We start from the raw sequence: 20,866 nt of genomic DNA on the forward strand, positions 1-20,866 counted from the left end.
AGATCTCTCTGCAAGGCCTCTCTACCCTCAAGGAATTCAACAGCTTCTCCTAATTTAGTAATATCTGCAAACTGAATATGTATTTTAGTCCTGTGTCCAATTCACTTATAAAACATAAAAGAGAATTGATCCTAAAATTGAGCCCTGCAGAACCCCACTAGTGATTGCCAACCAGCCTGATGTAACCCCATTTATTATAACCCATTAAGCCCAAGTTGTTTGCTTCTGTCCTGTCTAAAAGCAGAGCGTGAACTTCTAAAACACAGTGCATCTATTAAAGATTGTAAATGAGTTTGCTGTTTGAATACATTTTTGATGCATATCCCTTCAAATTACATATAATGTTGCGTTTTGTCACTTCTGGGGTAGTAAGTTCTGGACCTGTTGTGCTTCTTTACCTGAATCTCATGTTGGGAAAACACGGGGGTCAAGAAATGACTGCAGTTCTGTTCTGTGAAACTCCGAAGTTACATTGTGGTGTTTTGCTTGTCAGATTTCTTACTGTTTTGTATTGTATTTCTGCCTCTTTTCTTTATAAAAATGAAGTGTATAGTCTCTGATAACTTTGAACTTGTAGATTCAGACCTTTTCCGTAGACCACGAGTTCTTCATTTTACCTATACAATAGTATTGATAAGGCTTTCTGTATTTACTCATATTTCTTGTTTGTTTTTTTTTTTAAGGTCTTGGTACCCCTTGTTCTGCTACAGCAATTCCTTATGGAATTAACCAGAAGAGGCCAGGAACCACTGAGTGCACTTGTGAACTTTGGGGTGACATATCTAGAAGACTATTCTGCAGACTATATCATTCAACAAGGAGGATGGGTAAGAAGACAAAGTTTAATTTCCATATTTTGTTCAAAGCTTATTTCTAAGCATAATACTGGTCTTAATAGTAGAAAAGCTATTTGTACATAAAGCAGAAAGCTAAGAGGAATTGCTAGTACTAAGCCTGTGGGAGAAGGGATGCCTCAGAAAAGGGAGAAAAGAATCAGGAGGTCAGGACCATATACTTGGAAAGAGATGCTGGGCAATAATGTATTTTACCTCTCCGCCCCAAGGCATAATTGACTTTTACCTGTTTGTTATTGATGTTGGTATTGAAGACGTATGTGATTGGACCCCACAGTTTCCCCAGCTGGTCTGTTCCAGTTCTTTGCGTGTCTGGTGTGTTGGACTGTTGTTGAAATAGAAGTCCTCTGAAGTAAAATAATAACTAATTTTCATACACTTTGTGTATGCTAATGGTTGAGCTTTTGTTTGAATGCTCTTTCCTGTTAATATACATATAGAATTACATGTACATGCAAAGACTCATAGTAAAAGAGATACAGTGCCTGAGAGGGTCGTCTTTTTAATCTTGTCTTCATGCTACAATGACTGCTGGAAATGTTATTTTTTTTTCTCCTCTTAAATTTCAAAGGGTTTTTAGCAGATAAGCAATTGGGGAGCACGTAGTACAGAAATGTCAGTAGGTACTAATTTATTATTATTTAATATTAAATAGTTAATGCATATTGGATTTTATATAGGAACAAGCAAAATTGCTTTGTGCTGCATTTCCTTATGGAAATCTTAAATTCATGATAACCAATATTCCTGAGTCATGGCATACTGAGCAAGATGCATCAAAAATGTATCAGTTAACTCACAGGTGATGAGTTGGGTCTTGAAGGCAGAGCTGTGGTAAAGGATGCTGATCTTTAGATTACTGTGTTTGGGAAGGATACCAGATTTGAATGGGATTAACCTGGGATTAGGGAAATGCAAGTTGATTTATTGTAAAAAGAAAAGCTATTCAGTAAAACCTAATGATTAAAAAGTGTTAGTAGGAAAAATCTCATTCAAAGGACTTCTCAGATTTCAGGACGTTACCTGAAATTTTCTTTAGCAGTAGTTCCAGAATTTCTGTATTTCTGCACCTACCTAACTCCTTTCACTTCCTGGCAATTGTGGATAATGGTTTTCAAAACCTCTGGGGGGGGGGAGAGGGGGGTTGTCTTTAATGGACAGAAACACTGAACAGCATGCATCCAAATGACCTTAGGTCACTTGATAAATGCATTTCCATTTCAAAGTCTTTTCATCACAGGGAAGGCCCTTACTTACAACTTTAAGAGGGGTGGATGTGAGAGTTACTTTTTTTTTTCTTTTTTTTTAATCTCAGAAAAGGCTGTGGTCTATTTTCTAGCCCCTATTTGAGGCCTGCTATAAACATACTTAATACAGCGCAAAGCCTCTGAAAACAAGCAGCTTTTCAGCATGGCCTCTGAGGGAGGGGGGTGTGCTTTGTGTTTGTGTGACTGTGCATGTATGTACAGGTCTGGGTAGCCAGTGTTTAATGGGCTACGAACTTGTCTGTATACATCCACTCAGGCATAAAATCAGACTGACATAAGCGGTACAGCAAACAAGCCAGAGCTATTTTTGAAACAGCAGAAGAGGCGAGGAAAGAGGCAAGGTGACAAAAATCCTTTCCAACTGAGTTAGCATAGCTGCGCTAACCCTTTGTGAGTTGCTGTGGGGCTGGGGTTGGGGGACCTGCTTTGCTTGTGGTTTTACTGGGAATGGTATTCTGGGGATGGCAATGCTGAGAGCAGGGAGTGGAAGATACTTTTATTTTTTAGAAGGATTTGGGAGAGCCACATGGCAGGCTGTTAGCTATCATGCAAGTGTTTTGCATTTTTTTAAGATAAGCATCTGTCACAGGAGTGCTGTGTGCCAGATCAAGTTATCAGTAATGCTTTTTTAGAGCCACGGGTGATCTATAAACTTGAGTCTCCAGTGAATTACACTGCTAGGACACTAAGAGGTTGGGTTTTTATGTTATTCCAGAGTGGTGTGCAGATAAGTTTTTCCTGCAGCTGGCAAGAGCTCTCTATTTAAAACTGAAAAGGTATCGGAACAGCATATCTGGTGTTTTGTGGATCAGCAGCAGAGGAGAGCTTTACAGGAGCCTGTTTTTCAGTGCTAAACCTGAATAAAATCTGTAGTCTTTAAGGTTCTGTCTATTCCCTTGGCACTGTATAATTTGGGATCCTCCTTGGTGTTTGGATTGAAGCCTACCTTTGCCAGAAGAAAAGTAGTCAGTTGGAGGAGCAGGGGCTAGATGAGCCCTTTCTCTATACAAACTGCTGTTCTGTGGAGTCAAAACTGTATGGTGTTGCATCATGCAGTGAGACTGTTTGCTGCGTAACGCTGTGCTGCCAGTGTACAGCTTGTAGAGCTCCGGAGATTCTGCCTGTCTACAAGGTTTCAAACTATTTTGTGGGCTTGGGCGTCTTGTAGGTGTGGGAAAGCATCTGATAGAGGACAGTAGACAACAATTATTAGAAGCACAATTGCTGGCTCAAGGGAATAAATGTTGAGAAAATGGATAGCGAGGCAACGTATTTTAGGAAATCAGCACGGCTTGTGAGGAATGGGGAATTTGAGATACTAAACTAAAGGTAGCACCTCTAAGGTGCGAAGTAACTTTTGGATTTTTTTCTCTGTTCTGTCAAGATGTGGTGATGAGTTGAACAATGAATGTTCCCCTCCCATTCTTCCTTCAGGCTCTAAAATTTCAATTCTGTTAGCTTTTAATGGTAGAGTGGGACTGGGTTGTAATGGTTGGTTGGTAGGAGAATCGCTGTCATATTTGTGCATGTGGAAGTGTATACCATATTTGGATGCTATCAAAATGTGTGTGTTGATCCCTTTCCTACTAGTGTGCTGTACTGCTTTAGGGTAAAAGTCTTCCGAAGAGGGATGTCTGCCTTCAGCGCATTGCATGCTGTGTTTGGATGCAGCTGTCATGGAAATGTCTGTGTATGAAGAGTTGAAATGACTATTCCATCTCGTTCACAATCTCATAGGTTTGCAAGTAGCTGCAAGCTGAGTTTGGAAGACTTTAGGAAAGCAAGGTAATCTTGCTTTCTTCGGAATGGTCTCCCTCTTTCACTAATTGCAGTGACAGGTTTTGCTGCAGCTCTTACATTTACTCTGCTTGATTTTAAATTTTAGTATGATCTCTCATTGGAGCAAAAAGCACGTTTGGCGTTTCAAGTGCTCTGAATAGCTACATGTGAGAATACACATTTCTTCCTTCTGATTCTGCTCTGAACCCCAGTGGTCACGCTAGGATCTTGTTTCTGTGTTGTTTTGAAGCATCACAAGCCCATTCCTAGTCTGATTTGGCAGTAATTTCATTGTACTTCCCAAAGGCAATGTTAGGGCTCAACAAACTGACGTGCGGTGTACACGCTCTCCCCTCCCCTCTCCTCCTGTCTCCTCCCTTCCCCTCCTCTTACCTCCCCTCCCTTTTCCCTCTGTCTGACTTCTCCAGGGCTGAATGTTGCTGCATCAGAAGCAATTCTTGATCTCCTGGAGAAGTGCACAGTAAGGCCAGTCAGTTGGTAAGGATTTTTTCCTCTTCCTTTCCCATCCCTCCTCCTAAGTAATTTATTTCTTCTCAAGCTCTGCGTATTCTGATTTCAGTGGTTAGATTTCATCTGTCTGGGGATGTCTGTAAAAGGGAAAAAGTATAAGATTACTTGGAAGCTAGGTATTGTTTCTTTTTTTCTCAGATTCACTCTCATGTTACAAGCCCATCTGCCTTTCATATCGCTGAAAGGGGTGAAATAAATGTATGCAGTTGGTGTTTATCAGGAACCAGTAACCTTTCTTCTCTCAGTAGGAGGCTTGCGTTTGTATTTATGACCCATAGCTGAAATCGACTCTGCCTTCCCAGGGTTCGTGTCTTAGGATGTTCAGACCTGGATTTGAATTTAACTAGTCATTTGCCCGTGTTGAAGAGGATAAAGTAAATTTCCTGGAAGCATGCATAATGTTTACAGTTTATCTCAGCTTCAGAAGGGCTGTTCTTTATCTCCAGTGTTTTGGTTTGGGCTTTTCTGCTTTTTGACATTTTCTTTGCTGCTGTTTATTGAATAATGTACGTACTAGAGTCTGTTAACAATCTGGAGAGAAAGGATAAAGAGGCACTTGTCATCCCAGGCAAGCAAGGCAGTCAGTGTGCGCAACTGGAGATCAAAATCTTCTGCAGCAGCCCAGGTGTCTGCCTCAAGAATGACAATGCAAAAATAGACAGACTTGCTACACTGGAGGAAAGATAAGTAAGTTTAATAACGGTAGTGGCGCAAGAAAGGGGAACCTAATTAAAGTAGTTCTATAAAGGAGTTTTCCTTTCAAAATAATTATACTTTGTATTTGTGCCATGGAAGATGGCAATGAAATATCCACTTTTTTGTGTATGTAACTTCTTTAGTACAGTAATAGATTATTATTTTTTTTTAGGCACTGTGGCTGAAGGAAAAGGAACTGAAACGGTGAATGACTGAGCAACTAGATCTTTCATTTTGTCCTTCAACAAGTTCAGATCAGCCTTTCTAACGAAATGGTCTCTAAATTAATGAATTTACTTCAATTTTCACTGCTACAGCTAAAACCTAATAGGGTATTGCTTTGGAATTGCCACTCTGCACGTAGCAGAGGTTATGCCGGAGGACAGGGGAATCAATAGGATCATTTCTGAAGGGTGTTCTAGTCAAACAGGCGTTGAAGGGGTAGGAGCAATGGCTGTAATATCAGCATGATATGATTTGGTTCAGATGAACAATGCATTCTTTTTTTTCCATTCTTGTATTTTGATAGAAAGTTTAAGTCAGACAGTCCTATTTGTGAATTCTGCTCTGTTTTTCTTGGCTCCACCTATCTTGAGTTTCATAAAGATGAATGCTACAGTGAGTGACTGGGGGATTTTTATTATTTTGGAACTATTTTGGATCTGGGTGTCGTGAGCTGCCCTTCTGTAATAATCCATTTCTCTGAAGGACGAGCACGGTAATGCTGTTAAGTCTGAATTCAGACTTATCTGAAGAGGCATAGCACAGCTATGAATGCAGAGGCAGGATGGAGTCTGTCGCCCGAGTTCTTGGCTCGGGTGGGGATGAAGCTGCACCGAGTCCGCAGGCACAGCCTTTCCTGCTCAGCCCTTGGCATGGACGGCACTTCAGTGGTTCACCAGTGTACGGCTACACCTCTGTTACAGTAGAAATCATATGACAAGTGTACTCCCAGCTCTGGGGAAATGTGTTACTGCAGGAAACTTGCGTATTTCCTCAGAGGGAGATCTTTTGGTATTCCTGGATGCAGGCCAGTTCATAATTCATTGCCTCCTGTTTTTCAGACACTAGATTTTAAGCACAAAAGTGTCTAATGGGTTCCTAGTACTTTTTTCATTGCTGTGACAAGGAAAGAAATGACTGAGCCTCATTTGTCTTAGACAGATTATGTTACAAGGTAAAGTTGAGTACGCTAGCCTAAGAAACTTCTGGCTGTGTTGAGTGTTTTGAATTTCTTATTGTAAATATTGCTCTTCTGGAATGTTCCACTTTCTGTCAGCATTTCCTCCTGTATTTCAAGGTGTTTCCTTGGGGATTTACATGGACCCACAGAAAGGTTTGGGTTGGAAGGGCCCTGAAAGAGCATCTGGTTCCATGCCCTTGCCATGGGCAGGGACACCTCCCACCAGACCAGGCTGCCCAAAGCCCCATCCAGCCTGGCCTTGAGCACCTCCAGGGATGGGGCAGCCACAGCTTCTCTGTGCAGCCTGTGCCAGTGCCCCACCATCCTCTGAGTGAAGCATTTCTTCCTTATACCTCATCTAACTCTACCCTCTTTTAGGTTAAAGCGATTCCCCCTGTCCTATCACTACACTCCCTGACCAGGAGTCCCTCCCCAGCTTTCCTGCAGGCCCCTTTAGGCACTGGAAGGCCGCTGTAAGGTCTCCCCGGAGCCTTCCCTTCTCCAGGCTGAGCAACCCCAGCTCCCTCAGCCTGTCTCCATAGGAGGGGTGCTCCAGCCCTCTGATCAGCCCCGTGGCCTCCTCTGGGCCCACTCCCACAGGTCCACGTCCTTCTGGTGCTGGGGGCCCCAGAGCTGAACGCAGGGCTCCAGGTGGGGCCTCACAGAGCAGAGCAGAGGGGCAGAATCACCTCCCTCGCACTGCTGGCCTCGCTGCTTTGATGCAGCCCAGGGTACGGTCGGCTTTCTGGGCTGCAAGCATACATTGACGTCTTCTGGTGAGCTTTTCATACACCAGCACCCCCAAGTCCTTCTTCTCAGGGCTGCTCTCAGTCCATTTGATGTGAATCTATTCAGTTGGCAGGAGAAAAAAGATTCAGGCAGCATATATTTACTTTTTTTTTGCTGGAAGGTGGCACTCCTCTCTGACCAGCGTACAGAAGTTTTACCTTCTCTAGACAAAATCAAGATCTGGGGTGTATGGCTGCCTCATTTGGCTGTATAGCTTTTTTTGTCTGTGTCATTAGATTTTAATTTTGAATGAGTTGCCTATTCAAATCATTCCTTGTGTGAACAGTTAGCTGTTACCTGCCTGCTTAAACTTCTGTAAGAACTGAACCAGACCAGTCACGCTTTTCAGAACACTTAAATGTAAATAAATGAAAAACACCACCCACTTTCTGTTTTGGAAGACTTTTATTATAACCTCATATGTTTTTAGAGCGAACCTTAACATCTAGATAAAACTTACTTATAGAGTTAATTTAGCATCATATAACAGGTTGTTCTGGGGATGTGTTAGGAGAGAAACAGAGCATGTGTTCAGTTGGAAGCAGGGAGATGCACTTCCTTGTCTACTAGCTTGACTTTTGAGGAGCTCAACTCAGCAAGCTAATTGCAGAGATAATCTGTAAACCCAGATATCAACATCTTTTTGTTAGAGATGTAACACTACGTTTGTAGGAAAAAAAGTTGTATTTTGAGGCATTCAGTATTTTAATTTGAATACCTATTTCTACCAGAAGCAGCTTCATATATATTCAAATGTAATTTTTATTCTATTGAATATTTTTGTTCCATTATGTATAGTTAAAGATTTTGTTCTATAGCAAAAATAACTTCTTTAGTTAGTAAGTCAGCTTGTCTGTATGAAATTAATAACAGACCTATTAGAAAACTTTGTAAAATAGTTGTCACGAGCATCAGTTTCCAAATCTTGACTTTTTTTATATTTTTGCTTTTCATTGTCTTTAAGTCATAGTTGTAACTTGACGAGTGTTGTTAAGTAGCAATCTCTGACTATATGTTAAAGATTGGTAATGTTTTGAATTCCCTGCTGAGATTGATTTTCAAAGTTCAGGTTAGTGATGCTAGTAGGGCTACGGCTGAATCCAAACTGATAGGTTCTGCCTAGAGAAGGAGGTTTCAGATCATTGCTTTGTTACTGGTTTACAGTTGACTAGTGTAGCTCGGCCTGTAGCGTAATGGCCATGGCCTGTCCTGAGGAATAGTCTAGCATGTTTATTGAAGGTGCTTTCTGTCACTTGTAGAAGTCCTGGGGAAAAGTTCTACAACCAGTAGGTTGAAGACAGTGATTGACTTCTGGAGCTCGTTTTTTCTATCTGCAGATGCCACCTCAACAGAATTAAGTTGACCTTCTCAAGACAGCCGCATGTGCTGTGGACCATCCTTGTGTTCTGGCTAAGAAGGGAACTATCTGTTTCTCCTTCCTCTTGTCATGACTTGTGCCAACTCTTCCCTCAAGTGGCAGTGGTTGGAGTCAGAAGTGACAGTGTGGTGCAGTGAAGGACTTATTCTTGCTTCTGTGGGCAAACATGATATAGTTCTGTAAGAATAATGGGTATTCTGTAAGAATAAGAAAAGCACTCCAAGTTTGCAAATGTCCCGTCCCAGATTTGAAAACTCAACTCTGATTTTTCTGGTCTAGAGCAGTAGACTATCTATTTACAATAAATAAAGCAGATAAAGAAATACATACATTCCTTAGTTACCATTAAATCTAAAGAGTATGGCTTATATAAGACCTCGGGTTATTAAAAATCCTCCCAAATGTTCCATCCTGTCCTGAATTAATCTGTCTGTGGAAGCTTTGCTTCTGGGTCACATCTGTAGATGAATCAAGAGAGTTGTCCTAAATGTCGTTCAGTTTTTATTGCAGCTGCTTTAAAAGAAAAACAAAACAAACAAACAAAATAAAACCTCAACCAAATCAGTATGAAAGCACAGCTTTGTCCTCTTGACTTTCTGAATTAACTCTTAATTCAGCTCAAGAAAAGTCATCTATTTTAAATAATGCATATTACTGTTTGGCTTTTCAATTAAAACTTCATATGCTTTCAATGATAAACATGGCAAAATTATTCATTGACACTCGTTATGTTAGCTTTCCCCCTGGTTTTCAACCTTGGACAGTCTGTCTGTTTAAGCTTGGAGAGTTCTGTCCCTGAGGCACTGAAGTGGAAGTTAAATTGTCTGTGAAGACTTGCTACCGAAAGGCTCACCTGGGCTTTATAAGGGCCTGGTTTATAGGGGAGTCAGTGACTGATAACTCTTTTGAGGTCAGTCCAGTCTGTACAGTGTGGGAAAGGAACAATAATGCTTGAGCCTCTTGGGCCCTCCACTCTGCTGAAGGTAGGATGGGTGTGTGGGGCTTGGTTTGCACATGCATTAATTTGAAATGCTGAAAATTGCCCATATTCCCCATATACCATCCCTTCATTCCCTTACCCTCTCCAGAAGAGTTTATCATGTTGCCCTCAACACATGCCGAGATCTTACCTGTATTTTGTGAGAAGCACCTCTCCAGTGATAGTGCTCCGGGAAACCACATCACGTTTGGAAACTGCCCTGATGTGTGGGAATAATTAGAATAACTAATGCCTGATCCTTATGTATCAGTGTTGACTCCCCCATTTGTTAACCTGATGAGGATCTGGCATCATGTCATGCTGAGCTAAGATACTTTGCTGGGTCTGGGAAGCTACTGGTCCACATAGTAGCTGTGGTGGTGCTTTGTTGATATCATTTGTTCATTTTATCTGTATCAACCCATCTGTGGGTTCCAAAGAACATCTTTGATCTTGTTTTCTTTTCTTTCTCATCAAAGAACAACTTTGATTTTCCTTGTGAGAGGAAGGGGAGTTGAGTGGTGGATCAGGAACAGAGCAGAAGCAAGGGTGTGGTGGTTTTACTCAGGTGGGCAGCTGAGCTCTACCACAGCTGCCCTCTCATTCCCCTTCCTCAAAGGGGAAGGGGAGAAGATACATTAAGGGATCAAAGGTTGAGATAAGGGCAGGGAGATCGCTCGACTATTATTGTCACAGGCAAAACAGACTCAGCATAGGAGATTAGTAAAATTTATTGCCTATTACTAACAAGCTAGAGAAGTGAGAAACAAAGGAAAGAAACTAATAACACCTTCCCCTCCATCCACTCTCTTCCATCTCCTCCCCCTGAGCAGTGCAGGTGAGTGGGGGAATGGGGGTTGTGGTCAGTCTATAGCACTTTGTCTCTGCTGCTCCTTCTCGGTCACTCTCTGCCCTTGCTCCACGTGGGGTCCCTCCCATGGGATGCCGTCCTTCTGAACTGATCTGCAGGGGCTGCCCACAGGCAGCAGCTCTTTGAGAACTGCTCCCACACGGCTCCGTACCACGGGGTCCATCCCCCAGGAGCAAATGGCTCCAGCACAGGTCCCCCACGGGCAGCAGCTCCCCCCAGACCCCTGCTCCTGCGTGGGCTCCTCTCCACGGGCTGCAGCTCCGGCCCGGGGCCTGCTCCTGCGGGGGCTCTCCATGAGCCACAGCCTCCTCCAGGCCACATCCACCTGCTCCACCGGGGGCTCCTCCACGGGCTGCAGCGTGGAGATCTGCTCCGTGTGGGACCCACGGCTGCAGGGGGACAGCCTGCTCCACCAGGGGCCTCTCCACAGCCTGCAGGGGAACTGCTGCTGCTGCGTGCCTGGAGCACCTCCTGCCCTCCTGCAGCACTCACCTGGGGGGCTGCAGGGCTGGTTCACTCCTTGCTCTCCCAGCTGCTGTTGTGCAGCAGGCTTTTTCCCCTTTCTTAAATCTACTCTCCCAGAGACGCAAACATCACTTATTGGCTTGGCTCTGGCCAGCAGCACGTCCCTTTGGAGACAGCTGAAACTGGCCCTTATCTACCATGGGGCAGCTGCTGGGCCCTGCTCACAGAGGCCACCCCTATAGCCCCCCACTACCACAACCTTGCCATGTAAACCCACTCCAAGGGGTTAGAGGAACATGTACTGAGGAACATTAGAACGGCTTAAATTTCACCTCAGTCTTTGTAGTGCCTGTAGTGACTATAGGCGGCTCCTTCATCTCTGCTGCAGGCTGCTGAGTCACTGCTCAAAGGCACTTGACTTTCCGCCATCATCTAGACAGAGACTTCAGGGGAACTTGGCCCTCTGAATACAGGCCTAGTTAGTGGGGTTTTTTTTAAGTTTGCTGTTGAAAAGATGTTTGTTACAACCACTCAGCTCACAATTCTGTAGGAGAGTGTGGTTTCAGAATATTTATCTGTGCTTCATATTTGACCAGTCATAATAATGTCTGTGCCCTTCCAGCAGTATGTTAAGAGAAGAGCTGTTACCAATTGTGTGGGGTTTCTTCCCCATTCTTTTTGCTAGCATCAGATTACAAATGCAGTCTGTTTGTCATGTTGTGCTGAGGGCAGGCCAGGAAAGAGTCATTGACTCTGATTTGTTGAAGAGTAGTGCTGAGGGGAGAGGAGGGGAACATCACAGGTTCATGAGACTGCAGGTTTTACTCTTAGTTATTTTGTTGTTTAATTGTGGTGGTTCTGAGTCTGTACCACCTGTGGAAATTAAAAAAAAAAATGCCATTATCACAGGTGTTTGTTAGCAGCTTGCATTACAGTGAGAATATTTCTTTCTTAATCAACATCCAGAGAAAATCTGGATGATCAGAAGCGCAAATGTATGATCTCAGAGTGTGTCCAGGCAGCAGGCTGCCTTTCCACACTCAGCAAAAGGCGGCATGTAAGAAGCTAACCACAGTGCCACTGCTCCTGAGCACCTGGTGGATCAGGACCGGATGGTGCTGTGCAGGTTTCCATCCTTGCACACTGCAGGGCAGCTCTCGCCTGCAGTGTTCAGTCTCTGCAGATACAGTAGCCTCTGCATTTACTTCTTAGGTTTTCTCTTTTGTTGTCCTTACTGTATGATGCCTGTTGCATCTTCCTAAGTCACAGAGCTCCATTTTATTTTAATGGTGTGTGGTGTATTTGAAAAAAGTATTTTTGTAGTGAAGCATGACTTCCAAGAGGGTACTGAAGTGACCAGTATCCATATCCAAGCAATTTAAGAGATTTTATGAAGAAAAGTTCCTTTCAAAGTATTACGCAAGATTTTTCTTCTAGTGCATAAATATCTTCCAAAGCTCAATGGGCTGAGGAGATTCAGATCCTGCCCCTGACAAAATATGTTATGAAATCTTTATGTTCCCAGTGTAGGCTGTAGTGCAGGATAGCACTGTTGTACTAAAGTGTCCAGGTATGAGTCAGTCTAGTTTTGCAAAATGTCAGTGTGTTTGGGGGGAATGAATGGAGAAACCTCGCTCCCGTAATCAACACAAGTTTATTGATACAGTGATAGCCTACACTGTGAAAGAGCCAAGTGTTACTGCCCATAAGCTCCACAGATCTCTCAAGTCCCAGGTCAGTGCTTTTGCCAGGGGTCTGTTCCTGCTTCGTGTGCTCTTCAGTTAATGCAAGTGATGAACTTTCTCTCCTGTGCCTGTATACTCGGTTTTGTTTCATTTGTGTGGAGATCCTTCCCCCTTCTAGGGAGGCGAAGAAGTGCAGTGTGTGTGGCAGCCCTGGGAACATGCGCCACTGCCTGTGCAGAGCCTGGGCCCCTCGCGCTTCCCTGCGAGAAGAGCACTTCGCTTCTGGCCTGGTCGTTATCAGCCCTGCTGATATGCCTACTGAAAGCTAAAACCCATTCCCTTGTAGGCACTGGATTCTTAGCATATTAGGAACAAAGTGATAACCGGGAGTTTACAAAGCCGAAATACATTTTCCTTCTACTCTGGAAGCCGGGCACGGGGATAAATACAGCATTTTTTGGCATCAGTGCAAGCAAGAGTGGTTGCTGGCCTTCTTCTACCCTCACACTAGCACACTGGCGTATCTCAGCAAACCTAACTGGAAGGTGATCAGGGTTAAAAACAACTCACCTAAATAAATAGTATGTTTAATTTGGATCACTTCCTCATACAGATCACCGCATGGATCCACAAAAAAAGTTGTGGGAGAACCAACGAGGTATCTTGGAACAGGAAGACCAGTGGTAGGAGACTGGACTAGAACCAAAGCCCAAATACATAGGTGTCAGGAAGGGTTTAAAAAAGAGGAGGACAACTGCACAGGAGAACTATTAATTGCAGAAGAGATCAGGGAGAAAGAAAAATAATGGATTTTTTTTCCAGTGCTTCATGTTATGATGGGACTGTACAGGAAAGCTTGGTAATTGAAAAGGGAATTTGCACTGGAAAGGCTCCCAGTACTGCAGCGATTGGTAAAATGTTCAAATCATTTTTTTAGGAACAAGGGAGTAATCTAACCTTTGCTTCTAGTTTCACAGGCATTGACTATATGGCATATCAAACTTTGGGGTTCCTCTTGGCCCCTAGCTGTTGTTTTTATGTTCTTGGTATCATGCACGTCTTAGGTTCTTCTTCTGCACGTAATTCTTTTTTCACTTTTAATTTTCCCCCTAAGGCATGTCTCTTCTGTGCTACAAATTCAGCAGTCTATACATGACTAGGTTCAACAATGCTGTTCCTTCTACAGGGAGGGAATCAGTGTTTTACACTTGCATTTTCTCTAACTGGAGCCTGGTTTTTAGGGTGTCTACAGATTTCGCCTAGCTGAATAAAATCCAAGAAACCCTGTCTGCATGTTAGGATGTCTGTGCTCATTTGTCTGGTTTAACTTAAGTTGCGTGGCCAGAGTTGTAATGTCAGACTTGAAAGTGACATTTTAAGAACAGCAAAATTAGTTCTTAGCAAATTACTAGAATTAGCGTAGATTGCAGCTTGCTGGTACAAATTAGGGATGCAGGCTTCAGATAGCACAGGAAATGCAATAAAATTAACGTACAGAAACCCTGTTAGACAGAGAAGCAATACAGAGCATGTGCACAAAACGGGGAGGGAAGTGGTGTTCAGCTCTGCTCACATGCTTGTTGGACTTCAGTTTCTTCTTCTCTGAGCAATAATGCCTAAATGGTATGTTCTGGTGATGTACTGTGATGAGGTGACAGCAGGGCAAGGAGGAGCTCACAGCAAAGCTCTTCAATGGGGTTCCATTCCCTGCAAGTCCCAGTTGCACCGGCTGGGTTTTGTAATCTCTTCCGTAACGCAGGTCAGACAAATCCCGCTCCTGCAGAGGCCCTCTCAGTTTTCTGCCAGCCTTCCTAAATTCCCAGGTGTCCTCCTCCTCCCCGTGCAGGGCACGTGATGCTGAAGCCATTGCTCATGTGTTGTTCCTCCTTTTCATTTGTAGGGGACGGTCTTCAGTTTGGAATCTGAGGAGGAGGAGTACCCCAGCCTCATCGCAGAGGACAGCAATGACATCTACATCCTGACCAGCGACAACTCAGGACAGGTGAGCCCCCCGGAGTCTCCCACGGTGACCACGTCGTGGCAGTCAGAGAGCCTGCCCGTCTCCCTGTCAGCGAGCCAGAGCTGGCACACGGAGAGCCTGCCCGTCTCCCTGGGACCCGAGTCCTGGCAGCAAGTGGCCATGGATCCTGAAGAAGTCAAAAGCCTGGACAGCAACGGAGGGGGCGAAGAGAGGAGCGAGAACAACTCTTCCAACTCAGATATTGTTCACGTGGAGAAGGAAGAGATACCGGAGGGGATTGAGGAAGCGGTGGTGTCGGCAGTTGCTGCGGAGACTATGCAGGCAGCGTTTCCAGAACCCCCTGCTTCTTTACAGGAAGTAAAACCACCTCAAGCTGAAGTTGTGGCTGTTGAAAAAGCACATCCCTCCGTGCTTCCGCGTACAAAACAGGAGGAAAAGGGAAAAGCGTCTGAAGAGCTTGTTGAACCTGAAATCCCCATATTAAGTAAACCTGTCCCAAAGTTAGCCCCGTCAGAAGAAAAGGCTGCACCAGAACCTGAGAAAATACTGCTTCCAGGGGAAAAAAAAGTGGGGAAAGAGGGCCGTTTGGAAGAAATAGAAGAGAAATCTTCTGCTGCAGAGGAGAAGCCTATCTTATTGCCGGAAGGGAAATCTATACTGCTGTACGGTGGGGCTGCTGCAGTGGCGATACTAGCTGTGGCGGTCGGAGTAGCGCTGGCGCTTAGAAAAAAGTAACAGAGCTCTCTGGAGGAGGAGGAGGAGGGGGAGAGAAGAGAGCACGATCCAATTTTTGTAGTTGTGTTACCTAAAGGTTGAGCTGCCTGCTGTTTAATTGGACATTTGAGTAACGTAATGGTGACGGGGTGAGGTCATTCAATAAGCCTCCAGCTATGGACAATCATGTTTTTAGTAGAATTGGGGCGGGGACTGGTTTTTCGTGATTAAAGTACAGGGGTATTTTTAAAATAATAATAATAAATTCTGCAAATTTAAGAACTTAAGTGCAGGTGCTGAAGAAAGGGGTGCTCGTACTCTAGGAACTGGAACGGAGAATCCCCAGGGGAAGGGGAGAGCCAGCTGCTGCCAACCCCTGGAGTTTTTGGCTTCTCAGACTGACCGCTATTGCAGCTGTGCTGTCTTGTCACTTCCCTTTGCGCCCCGAGCCCTCCCTAACAAAACGTTAGCCAACCCGAGTCCTGTAGCGAGAGGCTGGTCTCCCTTTTGTCTCGGCTTCCTCTCAGGTACTGCACTGCTCCTCGTAACCTCGCAGGTTCCCCCTAAACCCAAGTGGGAGAGTGCTTATTCTTACCTCTTTGCTCACACCTGGATTGGCCCCTAACAGTTCTTGAAGCCCCCGTCGTATAAAGATGCTGCCTCTGTCGCTGTGTTCTCTCTGAGCACCCTGGTGTCCGTGGGGGAGAGGCGCAGCACGGCACTTCTGGCCGCTGAGGAGGGCGGGAGGGGTGCTGCGCTGCGCTTCGCTGGTTTGGGAATCCATTCGCTATGCTCCTGCCCGCCCACCTTACTGCCACCCCCGAGTTACCAGAGATGCAAATTCATGCTGGACGCAGTGCCATTCTGATGAGTGCTTTGACACCAGAGTATATCCAGCAAAGATACAGCACGACTATGTGTGAAAGGGGCGCTGGTGCCCCCTGTGAAATTCAGAGGTTAAACGCTGTTTTGCCCCGTATCCTGCTGTGGTCTGTATTGTCGTCCCCAGGTTAAGCACAGCGTGCTTAGTCCTAACTCGGTGTTGGCTGTGACAGAGTCCCAGGTATGCAGAGCAGTGGGTTCTAGTAGCTACGCAGAGCAGCATTAAACGTCTCCTGTTTGTCCGTTCCTGAGCTGACCTGCAGTGTTGTTCAGTGCAATTTCTTTTGCGATTCCAAACCTGTAATTGGCTAAATTTGCAGGTTCACAAATGATGAGGCAGTTGCTTTGGAAAAATACAACCCCCTCTTCCTGCAGTCACAACATTTCCAATGTGTGTAAAGAGAAACCCGGAACGTGTGTTACCATGCACAAGTCACATCAGATCCAGCCGCAAGTGGTCCTCTTCCAGCGCACGTCTGTGTCTGTCCTTGTCTGCACTGCAGCTCTCTGGGCCGGAGCTTAGATTTCCAGGCAGAATTACTGATGCATCTCTGAGGGTTTATGCTGGCACTGTGGCTTAGAACAGATGGAGGTAGGTGAAAGGGGACTTGTGATAATATGGAAATTGAAATGTGAGCTTCCTGTATAAGCTTACTCTTCGTAAAGCACAAACACAAGGTACTTTATTTCTAAACAACGTTGTCTAGAGTATTTCTTGTAACGAGCCTGTTTCTTAAGTAATCTGATAATCCAGAGATTTTAGCATATTCTCTATTTTAGCATATCCTTGCCGCATTTTCCTATCCCACCCCATATCCCAGTATGCTGGTAAGTCAGTAAGAACCTGGCAGAGTCTAGGGAATTTTTTTGTTTAAGCTTTTTTGAGAGTGGATTTTGTAGAAAACTTGGGTTTTGAACTGTGTGAGGTTGAATGCAGAGAGGAGGGAGTGTTACATATGTACTGCTGCTCGCTCGGGTGTTCTGGACTCCACTGTTGATCATAGATGGCTCTTTTGCTTGCGTGTAAGAGGTAGCAGGTTATCCTTAAAACAAAAAAAATCAGCATAAAAACTAAACATGCACTAGGTTGCAAAATAGAAGTGGCTTTCTTTTTTTTTTTTTTTATCTTTTCGTGTGCCCTCTCTCATTGCTGTGCTGTGCCGGCCTTCTTCCATCGAAGTGCTCCCTCCTGGTACCTCATGGGGGCTTTCCTCTCTGGGGAGAGGCGTCTTTATGCTCCTTTTGTCACAGACATGCGTTTACAGTTTTGCTTCGTTTCACGTCACAACAGTGTTTATTGATGAGTGGTGTGAGCTCTGAGGGTAGGAGGCTGGTGCCAGGTGGCAAGGGCTGCTTTATTGCCCGGTGAGACAGGAGAGGCCTCCCCTCCTGCTGCTTTGCTGGTGGCTTTGTGTCCTTGCCGGGCATGTTGCTGCTGGGAATGGGGCTGTTCTTAACCCCATCTCCTTACTGAAGGTGAGGCACCTGTTTGCGAAATGCCCCGTCTGCAGCTGCTCAGTGGGTTACGCAGAAGTACCTAAATCCACTCTGAAGCAGAGATGGTTATGATGGATAACTTGTGTGCAAATTGGTGGGGGCAAGTTGTTCCTTTGGCTCTTCTCTGTATGTGGTTATTTTACTTGTAGTGTAGGAGATGAGTACAGGGCAGATGACAATAAATCTACTAGGGAAAAGTCCCTAGCTTACTGATGTGAGGAGCCTGATGGGACATTAAGTAAGCATCTTTTTCTGTACGCAGCAGTTTGAAGAAGGCAGTAGCGGTAGTAAGGAAAAGAAATGTTGTTGTGGTTGTTGTTAAGCATTTTCATGGTGGTGTGAAAGCCTTGAGTACCTGGTGTTTTGCATCAGCTGCACTGCTTTGTAATTTGGTTGAGTGGCCCCTTCTTGTTGTTCTTCCCATCTTTAGGGTCTTATAGATTTGACAATTCAAGAAGCATTTGTACCTTTTCCTCCCCCGTCCCTCTGTGTGTTTAGAAAGAAAATCTGTCATGTATTTCTCTTTCCTCTAGGAACACTCCACTAGCTAGAAGGGTTGGTTATGGACTTGGATTCTACTGAGGTTGGAGTCCTGTGGTCAGAGCTGGCACAGGCCCTTTGGAAGTCACCAGCGGGGCTGTGTAGGCGCAGACCGCAGCGTTCTTACTGACTTGAGCGCCAGGCTTCATGCTCTGTTGCAGGCATGAACTAGAAAATGGAAGCACTTTTTCTTATCTTTGAGTATAGTAAAGTAATCCTAAATGGCACGGTCTATTTTACCCTGAACTTCATGATGCAACCTCTCTTGCAGCTGGCAAAGGCAGTAGCTGTATACTTAAGAAAAGGCATATAGAATTGCTCCCATTTGTGTTACTTATCCCCTTCCCAAAAGTGCCTCGATATGTCCTTGAGTGGCCTGTACCTTAACGAAGTATCTACCTTAGACCCGTTCTTTCTTCTTCACCTTATCCTGGTCTGCAGCACATCGAGCTGAGATAAAACAAAGGGCTGGATCTGCAAAACATGTGAAATGCTGCCCTCTGGAATGCCTCTGGACACAGCCGAGACTTGGCTTGGGAGCATGGCCCGAGTTAGGGACACAAGGAGCACAGCAGGCAGCCGTGCGCTGTGTGAGCGCAAGGCAGGCTCCTTGAATAGGGCAGGAGAGGCTCCCAGGGATAACGTGGCTGCCTAAATATTGACGAGAACTGCTGCTTAAAGTACTAGAGCTGGCCCAAGGAAGGAGCAAGCTAGAGCAGCCAGGAGAGCAGCACGAGCTTGCAGACTGGTCAGCTTTGACCTGTTAAGCACCTGCCTGCTGCTGGTACTTACCTGCCTGAACAGCAGCCGATGAAGCAGAAGTGCAGTCGTTGCTGTGTCGCACTGGGTTTTGGATGCCAGTTTAAGTGTGGGATGGATGGTGCTGTGCCTGCTGGTGTGGTGCTCGCAGTTGGCTTTGTCCAACCTGCCCGAGCCGCATCTGGGCTGGGGGCCGTGCTCTGGGGTCTGCAGCTCAAGGGCAGGCTGGCAGCTGTAGTGCTGAGCACTTTTGCATAGGGCCCGTTCTGCTGCGGGAAGCCTGTTTCCTTTTCATGTAGCACTGATCGCAGCTAGCCTAATGAGTTGGACTGTATTTTTAAACTAACCAAGGCTTTCTGATGGGCACAAATGGAGGAAAAAAGTACTATAGTTGAGCAGCTTAGTCTTTTTTCATTGTAATGACTGTAGTAGACAAAACTAATCTGAGATCAGAAAGCCTTCCCTACCTTTAGCCACAGTGGTGTGGCAGCAGTAGCAAAGCCCTAGTAAGGTAGATGTTGTTATCCTGGCTAAAGTAGAAGTGCTTCTGGCAGCATAGGCTTTCATTCACTGAACCAGCACACGCTCGTGCTACAAAATGTGTATCTGAGACTGTACTTACTGGAGTCTCTTGCTGTGAAACATGGGGGGGAGGGAGAGAAGTGAGCACCTCCCCTACCCTGCCCCCCGCAGCTGCCACGGGTACGTATAGCCCAGGCCTTCAGCAGCATGCCTCATTCCAGACATGACCCACAGTGAACGGCGACTCACCTGTACGCATGTTGTACAGGTGCAGGGTGCACAGGAGGAGAAACACGGTGAGGGGAGGCACGTTATGGCCTGTGCCTGCTGATGGGGCAAGTTGTGCAGGACTGCCACGTGGCTCGGTCTGCCTAGTTTCAGGCCTAGGGAGGTTACAGGAGCAGCGGCGCTTTGTGTGCATCTGTGCTGCGCTTCGAAGTGTGAGCTAGGTATTGCCATGCAAAAAAAGAAAAGGGGGGTGGGCAGGGTTAGCATTTAATCCACCAGTATTCACACGAGTACCACCAGCTCACGGGCCTGCTCCAGAGCAGGGAGCAGAGGGCTGGCTTTATGCCGTGGCTCCTGGGCTGGGCTGCCGCTGCGAACGCTCTCAGCTCGTGTATTCAGCTGGGGAGCGAAACCTGCAGCAGCTCGGAAGGGGTGGGCTGTGGTGTTACCAATACATCCAGGGGAACCAGAACACACTGCTCAGCTTCACCGCCCCACTCAGATGACTTGATCGCTTTTTCTTCTATTCAGAGCTGACCCTGTCTCGGTCTCTTAGGTAGGCTGACTTGCTTCCTCCTAGCTAGGAGTCTATGGGTACGCTGTAGGAGAGAGGGAGCTACAGTGAGCTTCCAGTGGAAGCTGCTTTTGATCTCCCTGCAGTATTTGCAGGGGAGGCAAGGAAACACTACTGATTTGGACAGAACAAGCTGCAGAGGATGCATCTTATTGCTATACCTTTAGGGGGCATCTCCCCATTTTTAACTTGCAGTATAAGCTTTTATTCAAGCGTCAAGCTAAAACCCACTTGATTGAAGTAGCAAAGTCTAATGGGACTGACTCTGACACATGTATGTTGGGGAAATCTTCCACTAGGCTTCTGCTGGGTTATCAGCAGGCAGTGGCTGACTTAAGGGATGTCAGGTTCTGTTCCCGAGAGGACTGCCTGGGGGAAGAGACCCTGAAGGGGCCTGAGGTCACCCCTTGCCCAAGGAACTGGTCATATTATTCCTTTTAATATGCAAGTGCAGCCCTCTTGGGGAAAACTGTCTAAAGCTTCTTGTGCCATTTGGTTAATAAAAGTGTTTCCACCTTTAAAAGAAAGTTCTTTCCAGCTTTGTTGTTCTAGATTCAGTTTAAGTGAAGGGGTATGTACCTTTTTCCCTCTGCCACTGGGACACTGCTGTAAGACCATGCCCCCAGGTTGCACTTTAATAAATGGTACAGTTTTCAAAAACAAAACCTAGGTTGTGTTATTTTCCTCCTTC

General features: G+C 45.4%; 1 protein-coding gene across 5 annotated transcripts in view; it reads left to right on the forward strand.

Annotated features, from left to right (window-relative positions):
• The window catches only part of BCL2L13 (BCL2 like 13), a 45,069-nt gene extending 24,229 nt beyond the window's left edge, over positions 1 to 20,840 (forward strand). For 4 of the 5 annotated variants that reach the window (XM_066998911.1, XM_013172974.3, XM_013172975.3 and 1 more), the window contains 2 exons: positions 684 to 827; positions 14,379 to 20,840. In XM_066998911.1, coding sequence (XP_066855012.1) covers positions 684 to 827; positions 14,379 to 15,194 — 960 coding nt within the window. In that variant the 3' untranslated portion in view covers positions 15,195 to 20,840. Of the gene's footprint in view, positions 1 to 683; positions 828 to 14,378 lie in introns of those variants that run through there. The other variant, XR_010832106.1, reaches the window with a different exon arrangement.
• Positions 20,841 to 20,866: the final 26 nt, after the last annotated feature.

The sequence above is a fragment of the Anser cygnoides genome, chromosome 1 (genome assembly GCF_040182565.1).
Source record: "Anser cygnoides isolate HZ-2024a breed goose chromosome 1, Taihu_goose_T2T_genome, whole genome shotgun sequence".
Taxonomy (NCBI): domain Eukaryota; kingdom Metazoa; phylum Chordata; class Aves; order Anseriformes; family Anatidae; genus Anser; species Anser cygnoides.